This window comes from Schistocerca nitens, chromosome 4 (genome assembly GCF_023898315.1).
Source record: "Schistocerca nitens isolate TAMUIC-IGC-003100 chromosome 4, iqSchNite1.1, whole genome shotgun sequence".
NCBI classification, from domain to species: domain Eukaryota; kingdom Metazoa; phylum Arthropoda; class Insecta; order Orthoptera; family Acrididae; genus Schistocerca; species Schistocerca nitens.
The window spans coordinates 122,200,347-122,217,017 of NC_064617.1; the positions used below are offsets into that span (position 1 = coordinate 122,200,347).

At 37.1% G+C, this 16,671-nt stretch overlaps 1 protein-coding gene across 1 annotated transcript in view; it reads right to left on the minus strand.

Moving 5' to 3' along the window:
* Positions 1-1,245: 1,245 nt before the first annotated feature.
* The window catches only part of LOC126251607 (alanine aminotransferase 1-like), an 86,902-nt gene continuing 71,476 nt past the window's right edge, over positions 1,246-16,671 (minus strand). The window contains exon 12 of the mRNA XM_049952143.1: positions 1,246-2,237. Coding sequence (XP_049808100.1) covers positions 2,147-2,237 — 91 coding nt within the window. The 3' untranslated portion in view covers positions 1,246-2,146. The remainder of the gene's footprint in view (positions 2,238-16,671) is intronic.

Genomic DNA, 16,671 nt, shown 5'->3' on the forward strand with positions numbered 1-16,671 from the left:
TTTCATAGTCTGTGCCTCACATGTAATGTGAGTTGAAAACATTGAGAGATGCTCTATCCACTGATGTGTGGGTATTTTCTAGACATCTTTTAGTTTTCACAGTGTCTTCTGAAACTCTGGAGATATTTATGAATAATTAGTTTTCTATACAAATTGTACTATGTGCCACAACATCCAGTTTTAAAGGATGCTCACCCTTTTTCAGCAGATGAGCAGATACCACTTTTATCTTTATTTATTCATACACAATGAAGTAACTCGGCATCTGTTGGCTGGTTTTGCTCCGTTCAAATGACTGCATTGTCTGTTCCTTTTGCTCTGGCCAGCCTCCAACTTGATCATGACCTCCTACAACAGTACTTGAGATAAACAGAGGAAACACACTAATTGGAAACTTTTCTTCTTTGGTGAACCAAATCTCCTGATCAGCTCTACTTTGTAATGAGCAAGACACGAAAATTTAGTTCATCTTTCCCATCATGTCATCCTTGCTATGGTTGAAGATTTTATTGAACTGAAATATGTTTCTCAACTGCTTATATGTTTAATATGAACTTGGGTTTTGATGGGTGTCAGAAACTAGAAGACTTCCCCATCCTTGAACAATTTTATCTTTCCCCCCGAAATCTTTTCAGCACCGAGATTCGAGATTGCCAACATCCACTTTATTATTATTATTATTATTATTATTATTACTATACTTCATTGGAGGAATAGGTATATCAGCTGCCAGCTCTCTTCATATAGTAGTGGTGCAGTAATTTATCATTTTTGGGTTGATTATTTTTGCTTGGTGCAGGGCTGTGTCTGACATAGTAACGTACAGCACCAACAAATCAAATATATGCCAAAAGAAAAGAAACAATTATTACACTTGAGATGAGTGTAGACAGGTAGGAGAAATTTTATGAACGAGTGCTTGAATCATGAAAACTGATATAAAATGACAGAAAATCCAGGGAAAACTAATGACAGGTACATTAGATAGATGACTATACCTCACTAAGTAAACACAGCGATGTAGTCTTCCAGTTGTCATAGAATGTGGGCTGTAGCACGGTATGTATGGAAGTATGTGGATTAAGTCATCTTAGTGTATTAAAGTAGGAACTACAGAGCAGGCTATGTAGGACACACACACACACACACACACACACACACACACACACACACACACACACACACACGTGCGCAGTCCCAACATACTAATTTTTTCATTCTAAATGTACAATTTAAACAAATAAATCTTTGAGTATTAGTTATTTATTCACAGATAGTAGGATATCTACAACATTTACAAGCAGTCAATAAAACCCACTTCCAAGCGATTCAATAGAATGGGTATATGACTAACAGTCTCATACAAAAACATGAAGCTTTAAGGATGAGAAAAGAAAATACACCAATAATACTGTTCACAGTATCAGCTAGGAAAAAGTCACATCTAAAAAATGTAAAGCAAAATATTAAAAACTATGTCACTAAAAAATTTTACCTTTACCGGGAAAATTCTCTGACTTAATTGTATATAATCTTCACAATAATTTGAAGTGACTTAGGGACTCTGTAACAAGTCACAATTATTCTGCTATCTATATGCATATTACACAAATTTAACAACAGAGCAATTCTAGACTGTTCTTCACTGACGTGTTCCACATTATGAAACGTAACATTTGACTTAATGCAAAACGTATATTGTTAAAGATAAACTAGAATTCAAGATAATGCTGTCAATTTTGAGTGCATCTTTTTGAGCTTCTGTGAACAATACTCAAAAATGTGCTTCCAATTCTTACCCTATTGTAAAGTTTCATACTCTGGATCCTATCTTTCTTGTTTACTGTTGTGTATACTTTCTGTAACTACTCTCAAAATTCTGTTTGATACATTATCCAAGGAATTTATTCAACATGATAATGTGCACAAAATGAAAGAAGAATATTGCCTGAAGCAGTGACAAAATCACACAAAATGCACTGTTCATTAGGAAGTACACCAATTTTTTTTCCTTCTTTATATAGAGCTAGTTTGAACAAATGTGTTTAAGACTTTTCCACCACAAAGAAAGAGAGCATCACGACACACTCGTCACTTGAAATAACTCTGATAATAGAGTGTTTTCAAGTTTCCTTATATTTACACATTATTCATGTTTCTGCAGGAACTTCTCGTGGAAGGCCTTGAATTTGTCCATCATGCTCTTCAGTTTATCAGGCTGTGGCAAAATAGTAGTTCTGAAAAAGAGAAAGCCCTGGTTATCCTTTCAACAATTTCTGAGGAGGGGGGGGGGGGGGGTCGCGCGCGCGCGCGCGCGCGTGCGCGCACACACGCACACACGCACAGAGAGAGAGAGAATGAATTTCATGCAATAAGCTGCAAATTCAGCCAGACAGGTGCAACTGACTTAAATAGTCTGATAGAAATTGTCAAATGCTTAAAGCTGTATTTCATTCATTAAGCACGTTCCGCCGATTCCATCAATGAGAATCTTCAGGGATATGCAACAAGTTAAGGTACACATTATCGAAAGACAAAGACCTCATAGAAACTTAGTTTATTGTAAATACAGTACACACACTATCATTACACCACTTATTGCTATTCTTGATTATGCCATGAATTTAATCGAATAAATTAATAAGAAAGCTGCTATTTTGAAAAAGGTTACTACCACCTCTGTTTTACTGTGTAACTGCTGTTTACCTGCTTTTACTAGCTAATTACTTACTTTATTACAATGGTATTTTCCAATTTTTCTTTCTTACATCTCTCAATACAATGCCTATTTACAGAACATTATTATTTGTCATACAGCTATACTAAAACCATTGTTACTTGGCATGTGACTAATAGGCCATTCAGATAATTTGTAGGAAGAGTGGCTATGGACATATGTTTTTAATTTTCTTTTGGATTGGTTGAGATTCCAAATTTCTTGCTTTATGTTAGACAAGATCTTATTTGTTGTACATTTTAACACCACAACAACAAAAAAATCCCAGGTTTATCCCGGATCTCCCAGTTAAAAATACACTTTCTCCCAGGTGAAAATACACTTTTTCAGCTTTAATTGACAGTATACTTTCCCTCAGAACTGTAAAATTTGTCAATCATTTGATTAATTATGGTTTTATACAGCGGCTTATTATTTCCCGGCACTTTAGAAAACGAAACACAGGGGAAAAAACATGTTTTGGAATGTTCTCTGATGTGCAGCAACATGTACACTGCATATTTTCGTATTATGAAAGTATAAAGTTGCACTTCACTGAACACCACATGTTACTTTCAGAAGCACTGAAATCTACATTGCGGTGCGATTTTGTAAGCCAATCATAGCTCACATCATGTGATCTTGCCAGCCAATAACAGCAGATATTCAGAGCACAGGACAAGTGATGTAGTCAGTCAATAGCAACATCACTGTTAAGTAGCGCAAACACATGAACAGGAAAAGTTAATGGTTTAAATTAATATACATGGAGTTGCTACAAGAAAAGTAAAGCTTTCATACATAATATTTGTCTTAAGATTAATAAGCTAAAAGAGAAGTTGATCTTTCACATATAATGTTTATCTTTTTTTGCGTGTTTTACACTTTTAAGATACATACACAAATGTGCCAGTAAAATGTTTAACACTGACATAAATCTCTGAACTTCTGGGCTTGAAATTCTTCTGAATGGCTTGTAACCAAAGAGATGACTTTTAAATGAGAGTCATACACTCTATGACTTGAGAAATTCATCGTACATTATTGCACATAGTTCATCTTGCGCAAAAAGGAAATTTTACTTCTAAAGTAACACTTTTCAAACCACAATTCGTAATATTTTCCCACAATCTGTTAGGAACAGATTTGTTCCAGCAGTTGCCAGAAAGCGCGAGATAAAAGGCATCACCGCGCTTGCACAGCTACAATGACATAGGAAGCCTGTATGTTCCTATATGTAAAACATTAAACAATCTAAAATTATCTCATAAAAGAAACAAGACATCAGAGGATACAACAAGAGCGTCTGAATTTCTCGAACCATACTGAAATGAATAATTCGCCTTAAAGTGCACATTCGTATATCCAGACTCCCAACGAAGTAGGCCTCGATGTTAAGCTTTTCAGTGAGGTTTAAGGGATATAAATTTTCTTGGAGAACCAGTACTGTATCACCTCATGTTTGTTTCTTTATTATGGCATAATGCCATACATGTTAGAAGACGAAAATGTGCACTTGAAATGCGGCAAACAGTTGAAACTAGCCAACAGTGTGGAATTAAACACTTTGTTTCAAAAAAATTGGCTGCCTCAGCGGAAAAGATAAATAAGAGTCTAATTTCTTTAGCAAAGCGACAAAAGTAACTTCATTGTTTAGCAAGGCAATTAATGCTTGACTGCCATGGAAATAAAATGAAATCTGAAAATAATTATGTGAATGTATTTTAATTCACTTGGTAGCTCCTAACAACAGAAATCACTTTCTTCATTTGACATGAAAGCAGTAAACTAAGAGGAAACAGCAAAATCACTAAATGTAAACACGGATCACGTGGAGACTACACCCCCCCCCCTCCCCACTATAACTCTGACTGCTCTGCACAACAGCTCTGGATCTACGATATTTTCAACCAGGGCAGCATCCCCCCCTTCGCCCACCTCCCTAAAGCGTTAGAGGTAACACACACACACAAAAAAGACTTTTCAAAAATTTGTTCAGTTTGTAGTGCACATCTTTCTCAAGATGTCTGAAGCATAAAACATATAACTTTGAGGAAATGTAAGAAGCATTATTTGGTCTTATGTGTGACAAAGTGCAGTGCCACATCTCTTCACACAGCATTCTTCTACAGCACGTCACTGTATTTCACACTGTGGAACTCAAATGTGTATATTTTGTAATGGATGCCATCAAACTATATTCAGGATAGTGGAAATTAAAATGTCTTGTGGTGCCTCTCCTGCTCCCAGTTGGCCGGTTTGACATCCTGCCCATTTTCTCTCTCTCTCTCTCTCTCTCTCTCTCTCTCTCTCTCTCTCTCTCTCTCTCTCTCTCTCTCTATTTTTGATGGGATTATTTGTAACCAGAAGAACAAGAACTCCAGAAAATTTGGACACACTATTGCCTATTAGCTAATAACTTGCTGTTCTGTGTGACATACAATTAAATATAGGATACATAAAACCAGTATCGACAATAGACAAGCCAAACAGTACACATTTACTCAGTCCTTAGCTCCTAGCATTTTTTTCTGTCCAATCTTGCTACAGTTTCACATGGGCTGCTTCCTTTCTGCGGAAGCAGCCTCAAACGTTTTGCAACATGAAAAACTGAAATGTCGTTGTCTAATACTGAAAAAGCTGTTAATACAAATAGTACCCAAGACTGGTGTGGTTTCTTGATCTGATTATTTTGTCACTGTCTACTAGATAAAAGAAAATAGGCCTTATTGATTGGCATAACTTTGTGCTTTGTGCTATGTGCACAATGACTATATGATAAATTAGAAGGAAGGTCAGCGTTGTCCGTAATTTTTATTATTTATTAACAGCAAAATCGATTTTTGATCACATAATGATGATCTTCAGTGCTTTAGTGTACAAGTTAAAGCTCATAAGCACTGGTGTCTGGTTATTATCAGTAACAGAAGCTATGAAATGATGCAATTGTTTCATAGCTTCTGTTACTGATAATAACTAGACACGAGCTTTAACTTGTACGCTGAAGCACTGAAGATCATCATTATGTGATCAAAAATCAAGTTTGCTGTTAATAAATCTTAAAAATTATGGCCAAAGCTGACCTTCCTTCTAAAATAGGCCTTTCTAATATTGCAGTGATTGTACACACACCAAATAATTCAGACTGTTTTGGTAATAATGGTCATTTTTACAATATGACAGAATATAATTCGCCAAGTACCTATATGAAATGCCTATTTAGCCTACTACAAGCAAAAAGGTTTATGATAGGAAATAGTTTCACATTTCATTCATATGCTCCAGTTTCTCAAGCATCAGATCGAAAAGTAATAGTACGAAATTTTTGAATAAATTTGGAATAGTCATATTCCTCCATAATTTGTGTGATGTCTCCATTTATTCTCCTTCCTCATTCTAAAAAAACAATATTATCATTAATTCTGTAACTATTCCTATCACTGACAAAACTCATTCTCCTGTTAACTCTACTACACCTGACATAATCACCAATTCAGTTATCCTGCGATTATTCTCCGATTAGGCGTTATTACGTGTTTGTACAAAGCGTTTTCCGTGCTACTCCCAGAATAGACTTAAGTGGCTGCTAGCCAGCGACTGTACAACTTGCCCTTTCTAGGTAGCGAACTGGCCAAAAATTTTCTGTAAAATTTCATTTTCTTGGGTACACTGAGAAGATAATATGTAATCTTTCTTGCCTGTTATTCGTTTATTTCCACTCTGTTAGTTTGAGTCTATAGACTTAACTACTAATTATAACAATGCTGATAATGATCAGCATTGTTATAATTAGTAGTGAAGTATACCCAAGTATACCCAATCAATCACAAACAACCAGCAGTTGGCATTCACCTGTTCGGCTTTATTCCGCCCAGCTCCGCTTTGTGAAACAAGGTTTTTTCCTCACTGTTCCACCGGATGTATAACATTATCTTTTGTGGAAGCACGCACGTTTTTGTACGGGGAGTGCTGCCTTGTTTGGGAGTCAACCATTCATTTGTTTTTCTTATTTAACATGAAGACACCATTTCTTGTCACCAGTACTCATACAGGTTAGGACTGGTCAGTGTTGTTCACGACCAATTGATGACTAGCAAGCAGAGATTTACATTTGGCCATCTGTTGATTTTTGTGATTTTGGCTTAGAGCATGTTGTACAAATACACCCAAGTTTTGAAACTTCCCCCACTGCATGCAAATACAGCATGATGGTGAAATGATCGCAGTTCATCACATCTGCCAGTTCTTGAGTACATAAATATGGATCATTGTGGATTAATGCATTTAAATGATCTTCATCAAACCCTGAAGGTTTTCCTGAACACGGAGAGTAACTAATGTCAAAACAATCATCCTTAAAATGATAAAACCATTTCCTTGCTGCACTCTGTCCAATGGCATTACTTCCATACACAGTGCGAATGTTTCAAACTGCCTCTGCTGCCATCATCCCTCTACTGAGCTCAAACACAAGAATAGGTTGGAAGTGTTCTGATTTCTCCACTTGACACTCCATTTTCTAGCCTCCAAGCTCCACTCACTATCTCCAAATGACAATATGCAATCTCAAGTAGGAACAGTGAACAGTAAAAAGTGATAATCTATCAATAAACGCATAGCAACTGAAACACCAACACTTTTTCTCATATTTGCAGGAGCCAAAATTTACACCTTAAGGCTGCATTCTTTGTAACATGTGCACTGACTGAAGAAAATAATTGATCATGTTGGCACTTTAATGGACACAGCAAGACAAATTTGCTGTGATTAATATAGCAGGTAAGCTTTATAAAACAAAATAAATAAATAAAAATAAAAGTTTCCAAAATTTGAACATCCTCAGGCAATAAGTACAGACAAAATGCTTTTCTGCCTCTAGTGGTTGTTATTCAACCAATCATTTAACTGAAATATTAGTGAGGAAACACCTGTAATCCCACCAGACGTACTGATGGCTCAACAGATACAATTACGCACACGTTCAGCAAGGTCACTATGTGCAGCACGAAGCAATACATATGCTGGCACCAGGTCGCATGGTTAAACGAGAATGGCAAATTAAATGACTGCTGTGTACCGTCTGGCCTCACTTGTCTCAGCTCACCAAAATGTAAATACATGCACTCCTGTGGACTTGTTTATGACAACTTGGTGATACATAGCTATTTTATGGCCACTGATTTGGACACACTTATTCCTACTGCCACTTATCAGTTCTCCATTCCAACGGGCACATATGTTTTGTGAGCGAACTGATTGCATGCAATTACGCACACGTTCAGCAAGGTCACTATGTGCAGCACGAAGCAAGAGAGTGGTTTGTATTCGAGTGGACCCCAACACAGGTACCCTGATAGCGTTCTCTAGCTCTAAAATTTTGAGTATTTCAATAAATCTGCTGAGTACTTTAATGGATAAGAGGTATCAATCTCCCGAAGTCTTTGATTCAGTTTAGTTTAAGAAGAGTTAGGATCTGTTATACTGAGTGACTTATTTGTACTTAATTGCTCAATAAAACCTGTATAACTGAAGAGGAGTTGCATTAAAAACCCTGGGTTTCAGAAGTTCACACTCGAAAGAATCGAAGTTTAAATTCATTGCTATTACCCCATCCCAGATTTTGCATTGTTCAGTATGTCATGACTTACACAAGTTTTGATCCAATAGATACAAAGAGCAAGTTTAAAGTTTATGTAAAGTTTTTAGGCCCAAGTTTTCAAGCCGAATTTATCTGTCTGACACATGAAGTACTGTCAGTCAGCTTGTATACATGAATATATAAATGTGTGAATCGCAAGGCTTTCATACTTAGCTATTTTTGTGATACCTTTCACACTGGCAGATGAACACTGTAGTGTCATTATATTTCGCAAAAATTGTGGTAAATGTGAAGGGTAATAATGTAAGTCTTCTGCTTTAGGCAGCTACCAATGACATTGGTCAGTACTATTTCTGCTTCAGTCCACAGATGAATAAACAAAAGGTTGAGAGAGAGAAAGGGGGGGGGAGGGGGTGGAACAGGGGGAGGGGGCAGAACAGGGGGAGCGGTTGGTGTGCCCAAAGAGGTTAAGTTGAGAACGATGTCAGATGTATGGAAGTTTGCAGTTCAGAATCTAGGATCAGGCAAGAGGATCTATATAGCCTGTATGGTCTGGTAGGAGCAGTTTTTTGTGCTGGTTCATTCTCTCAGTCAGTTTACTGGTGTATGAACGTCATAAAAAAACCTATTTGTTCATGACCTACATGTGGTTCTTGAAGTTTCTCTGTTCTTGATATTTTGGGATTTACCAGTGCTAGGGTTGGAACAGGTGGTAATGGAAAGGTGCATGCAGCAAGCTTTATACTGGAAATGATTGCAAAAGTAGGAATCTTGGGGTACCACTCTTCCTCCCCCTTCAACTTCGCTGGCAGAAGAAGGATCTATTGGCTCCGAAAGCTTGCAAATTTCTTTTTACGTGTGTTCTCCTGCTGCCAGGTGGCGAGTAGATATTTTTTATCTATGCAATTATATTAGGTGTCATTTCTGGATTATACAGCGAGATAAGAGCTGACCTGTTTTTGTACTACACTGGAAGTCCTGCACCATTTCTTAACACTATTGTGTTCATACTTCACAAAATGAAACTGCTAGAAAATGAAAAGATTTTATTTATGCGTAACAAAACTATCACCACAACAAAAAACAGCCACTCACCTCAGATATAGTATAAGCTAAATATAATTGCAAATGTGAACATACATACAACAATGACCGGGTCATTTCACAACTGATAATGGTGCTACTCGTTCCTAATAAATAGCATTAATAATAGTGGCTGTTACCAACTTTACTCTTTCATTTTAATTAACTAATACTTTCACAGGAAGTAAATTTCTGGCAAAATACTATCTCTTAATTATCTGTAGCCACTTTCACAAATCTCACTCCAGTTCCAGACCTGTCACTTCCAAGGGCATATGGGAAGTATTGATTTCACATGTACTATTATACTACTTATTTAATAGCTGTTTGCATCAGTAAATCCACTACATTTCTAATGATTTGTAACAGTCAACATACAGAGGTTCACATTTTTTAATCCCAGTGTCCAATGTGTCAGTGCTTCCTAGCATAATGAACACAGAAGAGTACAGGTACCAGACATTTTCAATGTATAAGCCAATATATGAGATTATTAACAACAAACATGACAAAGCAACTTAAGTTTTATGTGTTCTATAAATGGCTTCGAAGACATACACAGCAGTGTGTTCACAAGACAATGATCAAGACAATGAAGTCTCTTCTAAATCGAGTCTTCTTCATAGTTTCTTATTGACTGGCAACAAACACCTTACGTAATTAGTTCCATGAACCACTATTTCCAGCAAATACTCTCATTTCAAAGTGCAGTTTAAAAATATTTAGATTAAATTACAATAGTTTTACATCAATTTTTATCTACCAATTGTCATTAATGAAATGTGATGACAGCATCAAACAATCTCTCTCTATAAAGCCACACCCTATATGTCAGTACCTACTAAGGTCAGCATCTCTCTACCTATATACTTTTATAATGTTACCTTTAGTGTGACTTGACACTGTCTTAGGATGTTGTGAATCATTTGTGATTTGTTTAGAAGGGACCGGAAAATGTAGCGTCTACTTTTGGCAAAATTCGCATCTATTTTTTTCTTTTTGCTTGTAAATGATTGGATGCTCTAATGTAAAAGGTTGTCATGCTACATGAGTGAGGGCAAACAAAGCCCTAGTTCTTGGCAATTGACTGTTAAAGTGCTGATTGGGAACTTTTTGACTTGATTATTTGCTTTTGCAAAAACTTCAATATCTTTTTGTTGTGAAACACCCTTCGTTTTCTTCATTTGGCAGTATTTAAGCTTTCGGGAATGATTGTTCTGATGAAAAGCAGCAGGTTTTTCCCTGCCAGTGAACTGAATGCGTCACTGAATTAAGCTGTTCCTGGACATTACTTGTCTTTTCCCGTCCAATTTGATGATTACAATATCTGCAGAGTATGAATTTTGACCTCTCATGGGCATTCATAGCTGTGTGTTTCTTGCATGACAATGCTACAGATTGAATGACAAGGTACTTAGCATAGAAGTAGAACCAAACATACAATAACTATTTTTACGATAGGAAAAAGATTTCGGCACAGTTAAAAGATTTAGTTTTCCAGTTGCCACAGTGTAGAATGCGGGCACTGCAGGTTGTAGTGGCACATGGTCGTGAGCGTAAACAAACTAGAATTTTGATCACCAGATGGGAGAGGAGTGGTGCAGGCAAACAAGTGCTGCTACCCTTTAGCAGGGCAGCAACGTACAGCAGAACTGACGTGCTGTTACAGGGATTGTCGATCTCTTCTGGTGTTCTAAGACTGATAATTTAAATCCATGATGGGCAAGGATTAGTCAGTCACCTCATTTATTTCAAAATAATAAAAGAAAACAATGAACAACACTCAACACATGACATTCGGGGACAGCTACCGAGCAATCACTAGTTGAGGTTAGCAGAGTATTGTTAACAATATAGTTCAGCCTGACCTCTAGCAGTATTCGATGCAGCCACACATCAAAGCACCTTCCAGCTAATTTGCAATGTTAAAAGTGTTCGCATTATACCATCTTTTGAGCTTTAGCTAACAAAAAAGTACTCTTTTCTTTATTGTAAAATGCTAGGTCCCACACCTGAAAACTACTATATTGCATTATGCAGCGTATATCTCAGAGAGATCATTCAACTGTCCAGAGTTGACATGGTGCCAGATCACTGAGCTAACTGATATATCATTGCATTCATACACTTCATTTTGCAAACAAGTTCTTAAGCAGATTATCTTTCCAAATTGGATTTCACCAGATGATGTACAACTGAACTATAACTGAAAACTGGTTAAATTTTTGATAGTTATATGCAGAAAATTAACTACATTAAGTTATCTCTGATAAAATAGTTCATATGGATACAATTCGTTACAAAATAGCGTCTTAAGTAATTTTGCATTTTGAGGCAGAATTTGCATCATTTCATACTCTTCACAAAATGCAAAATTTACATACATAGATGGAGGCTTAACAGGAACACTGATCTTGCAATACATCATTCAGCTAGACACTAGGGTCTACATTCAAGATATAATATTCCTCTAATACTGTATGTTAATAAGCCTGCATTCATGTGAATAAATTTAAGTGATTGGTTGGATATTATACCAGAAAAATTGTCAGTAATTCACCAAACCATACGACAATATTACATCACATCAAAAAATAATGTTACAAAAATATGAACACATGGAGATGCTGACATTAAGAGGTACTGGCATAGGAGACATGCCTTAGAGAGAAAAAGACCACCAATTAACATTACAATTGTAGTATGAAGATTATGAACTCTTTACAGATATTACAAGAAACAGTAGATCATTTATTACTATGTGGGTATTATCTCTCATCAGAGCTTAATATACATTTTTGCAGCTCTCTTGCAGTGTGATATTGCCCCCAAATGTTAGCTTTTCAAAAGTAATGCACTGCGCAGGTCATTTAACCAGTCTGTGGGGTTCCACAAATTTGTTATTTCTGTATTTTATCCACTCAAATTTTCACCAGCAATGTTTGAGTACAATTCATTGTGGCCTATGTGCCGAGGAAGACTGTCACCTCAGCAGAAGTTGTTCACTGAATCACAAGCCCCTATGCCTCACTTTTTGAGTAGTCAACAAGGAGCGTGGGAGAAAAATCATGTTGGCTGAATAACACAGCTGGCACATTTGTCCAAGAAAGGACACACTGGTTCTGGCCTGTAACTATACATGATGTGTACCATCTCCTGTCTCTCTATATTTATCCAGACATTGTTCCAACTTTAAAAACTACCAACTCGGCTAACCATCTTGACTAATGGGTCTAGCATTCTCACTTGGATGTGCCCAATTCTATTCCTTCAGGATAAGAATAGTTTCAAACTCTTTCGTTTATTTTAATGAGCCCCTTTACATGCCCACATGCCCAATGGCCCTGACCGAGACCTACTGACATAAATTTTAGGCATTTTTGAGGCAATGTTTGGCACGAGCAAGACATCACAAGTTAAGAGTCATGTTGGGAAGATGTCTGAAAATGTTACTACACTTTTGTAGAATATTGTGATTTTGGCTAACTGTGTTCTTGGGCCAACAGGTTCCTGTTGCATGTCACACACCTGAAGTTAACTGGATATGCAAGATCCTATGCAGATTTTGTAGAATCACTGCACGACACCAGCACTTTTGATTGACTAGTGCAGGTGGTTAGCTGAATAAAATTCTGCCAGAAAAGGAGTGATATTTCCTACTGGGGCAAGATGTCCACCTCCGTCAGTGGACAACCAGGAAAGATTTTAAGAGTTTTGCCGAGCACGTTGGCTCAGTTTTGTGCTATCCCTATGTCCTAGTGTCAGACAAGAAGAGGAATGAAGTGCCCCTTGAGAAGGTAGAGGCCAGAGTTGTGAGTGTGTTTATCAAGAAAATAAAAACACAAGTCAGCAGAAATAAAATCTACAAAACCCTCAGCTTTACAAGAGGCTGGAGCAGCTTGCTGTGCAGAGAGAGAGGGCTAAGCATCTTTTCCCATTTTCTTCTCATAGGAATGATCCATATCACGTATTCACTCTGGATACAAATTGTAGGCATTGCAAGCACCACAGACATATGGCCATTAGTAGTTGGGGCTCCTGCTGATCACAATGTAGAGAGATCAGTCACTCCGAGTGTCGACTGTAGTCTTTTTGCTGGACAGGAAAAGTAGAGACTGCAGAAGATTTCTAGGGTATGAAGGTAACAAAAGGGAACACGGGCTAGTGTAGGTGCCTCTCCAAGCTTCCAATAAAACCTGTTAATTCCGGCAGTTATTGAAGGTTAACTGAGGTGGCAACTGGCAAAGGGAGGTTGGTCAAGATTTTAATATACATGGGCACTCATGTGAGCTTTTTAGTTTTACAACTGTCACCCTGGTCACGTAATAAGCAGGCATTATTGAAGCTGTCTTGCTGTCACATTAGTGCATTGGGCAATGGCAATTACTAGCCTTTTGGGAACATGCCAAGTTGATTGAGAGACCAGTGAAGGAAAATAATATTCTGATTTAGAGGTGCTTAGGAAAAAGACGTGATTTTAATATTTTTTTATTTTTTTATTTTTTTTTTTTATTGTAATGACTTCCTTCCTCACTTTCAAGGAATGAGTAGCTTAGAGCAGAAGACCTATTACTCGTGCTGCACAAATCGCTTGTTAGCGCACACCTCTGAAACCATTTTTGATGGAATGGGAAAGTTTTCAGCATAACAGACAAAATCCAAGAGGCTGCAGGAACTATTTTTCTGGTTAATCCATTCAGTGTCACACCGCCTCAAAGTATATGGGAAAAGAATCATCTGCTGACCCAGAAGCATTAAAGGAGAAATGTGTGTTTCAGTACACTTAGATGACATTGGAAAACAGGACATCATAATTCCATGCGAAACAGTTCTGGCCAGTGTACATGACTAGAGTCTCAGGAAATTTCGAGAATTCACGATTGTATGAGCAGACATGGAAAATAGTCTGATGAGGCAAATTTTGCCAAACCGAAAAGTGTACACAATCTTGCCACCTATAAATACACGTATTGCGAGCTCCATCCCCGCTCCTTACACATGATCTTTTGATGACATGCTTTTAAATGATATCTGTTAGCAGACAGGCCGCGCTCTCATAGTGCGCCACTGTCTAGCACATCTCATCTCCTTCAGATCAGCAAACAACAAATAAATTTCACTGCCATGCCTCCACTCTTGTGTTCATCGCTGACTGCACCAGTTTTGAGTTTTGTTTTACATAAATGAGGGTAGTAGAAACGGTTTTACATCCTTCCACGGGGGTGAGGGGGGGGGGGTGGGGCGGGAAGAAGGAGGGGCTCCCCTCATGGATGCCACCAATCTAGTTAGTATCTTTCACGAATGTGGTGAACTTCATACTAAAGTTTTGACCCTAAACTTGTACTTAACAATTAGTATTTAAGACAATCTTAAGCTGGCCAAAAACACCTGTTCAATTTCGCGTTTGCTCCAGGTTGTTTAATTACTTTTATGTGAATCTTTCTATTCTGCCATATTATAGTAGAAAATTTATTCCTTAGATTCTACATGACCATTCCAATTGAATCATAGCGTGAAGTGTACAGCATTTTATCATCAAGCTTTCAGTAATCCATGACAATCTTGATTTGTTTGTGACTTCATAATTCTAATGCCTATAGAATGCATCCAATAACTACATGAAAACCACTAACAGCTGTGGCAGTTTCATAGCTATCATGCTGCTACATGTAATTTTCTATTTTAAAAGAAACTACCAGGTGATCAAAAAGTCAGTGTAAATTTGAAAATTTAATAAACCACTGAATAATGTAGATGGATAGGTAGAAATTGACACAGGTGCTTGGAATGACATGGGGTTTTATTAGGAAAAAAAAAAAATATTGCTAGATGCGTGAAAGATCTCTTGCACGCGACGTTTGGTGATGATCGTGTGCTCAGCCGCCACTTTCATCAAGCTTGGCCTCCCAGGTCCCCAGACCTCAGTCCGTGCGATTATTGGCTTTGGGGTTACCTGAAGTTTCAAGTGTATCATGATCAATCTACATCTCTAGGGATGCTGTAAGACAACATCTGACGCCAATGCCTCACCATAACTCCGGACATGCTTTACAGTGCTGTTCACAACGTTATTCCTCGACTACAGCTATTGTTGAGGAATGATGGTGGACATATTGAGAATTTCCTGAAAAGAACATCATCTTTGCTTTGTCTTACTTTGTTATGCTAATTATTGCTATTCTGGTCAGATGAAGCGCCATCTGTCAGACATTTTTTGAAATTTTTTTATTTGTTATTTTTTTGTTCTAATAAAACCCCATGTCATTCCATGCATGTGTGTCAATTTGTATCTCTCTATCTACATTATTCTATGATTTATTCAGTTTTCAAATTTATACTGACTTTTTGATCACCCGGTACATGCTATCTGCCACATAGCATGTTAAGTTTTGCTTAAGGGGGGTAGGATGTCAAACGGGCCAACTTTGAGGAGGAGAGGCACCACAGGACATTATCATTTCCACTGTTTATCCTTTTACAAAAAATTCACAAGACTTTGTCAGCATGACCAGGAAGGATTCAGGATTCACACTCATAGCAGCAGAAGTTCAAAAACGTAACAAAATAATTTTTTTACATGTAAAATTTCATCATTTTTTCACTTACCATTGGCTGCATTTATTGCTATAGGTACACTTTTCTTCATAAATAAGAGCGATTCTCCAATTAATTTTGCACAGCATGCAAACCGTACTTACAGATGTATGACACTCTAGAATTTATTTAATTTATGAAAAAAATGAATGAGCTGTTACATTTTAAAGTTTATACTTACAAAAAGCTCAAATCTCAAGTTTTACCGCAGTTATAATAGATTTGTAAAATCTTAGTTTCATACACCTTTAAGCATGGTTTCTATGCTGTGCAAAATTCACTGAAGAATCTCTTAGTTATAAAGAAAAGTGTACCTGTAGCAACAAATGCAGCCAATAGTAAGTCAAAAAATGATGAAATTTCACAGTTAAAAAAATTTATTTTGTTATGTTTTTGAAGTTCCACTGCTATGAATGTGAATCCTGAATCCTTCCTGGTCACACTCACATAGTTTTATGAATTTATTTGTGAAAGTATAGACAGTGGAAATTAAAATGTCCTGTGGTGCCTCTCCTGCTCCAAGTCAGCCCATTTGATGTCCTACCACCCTTAAGTCGTTTAATGAGCATCAATTATTTTCAAGGGATAATTTATCCCTAGGTTATCAGTTCTATTTAGTTGCCACAACTTAAAAGTAACAATACTTACATTATGACTAATTTTTACACTCACTCTGGGG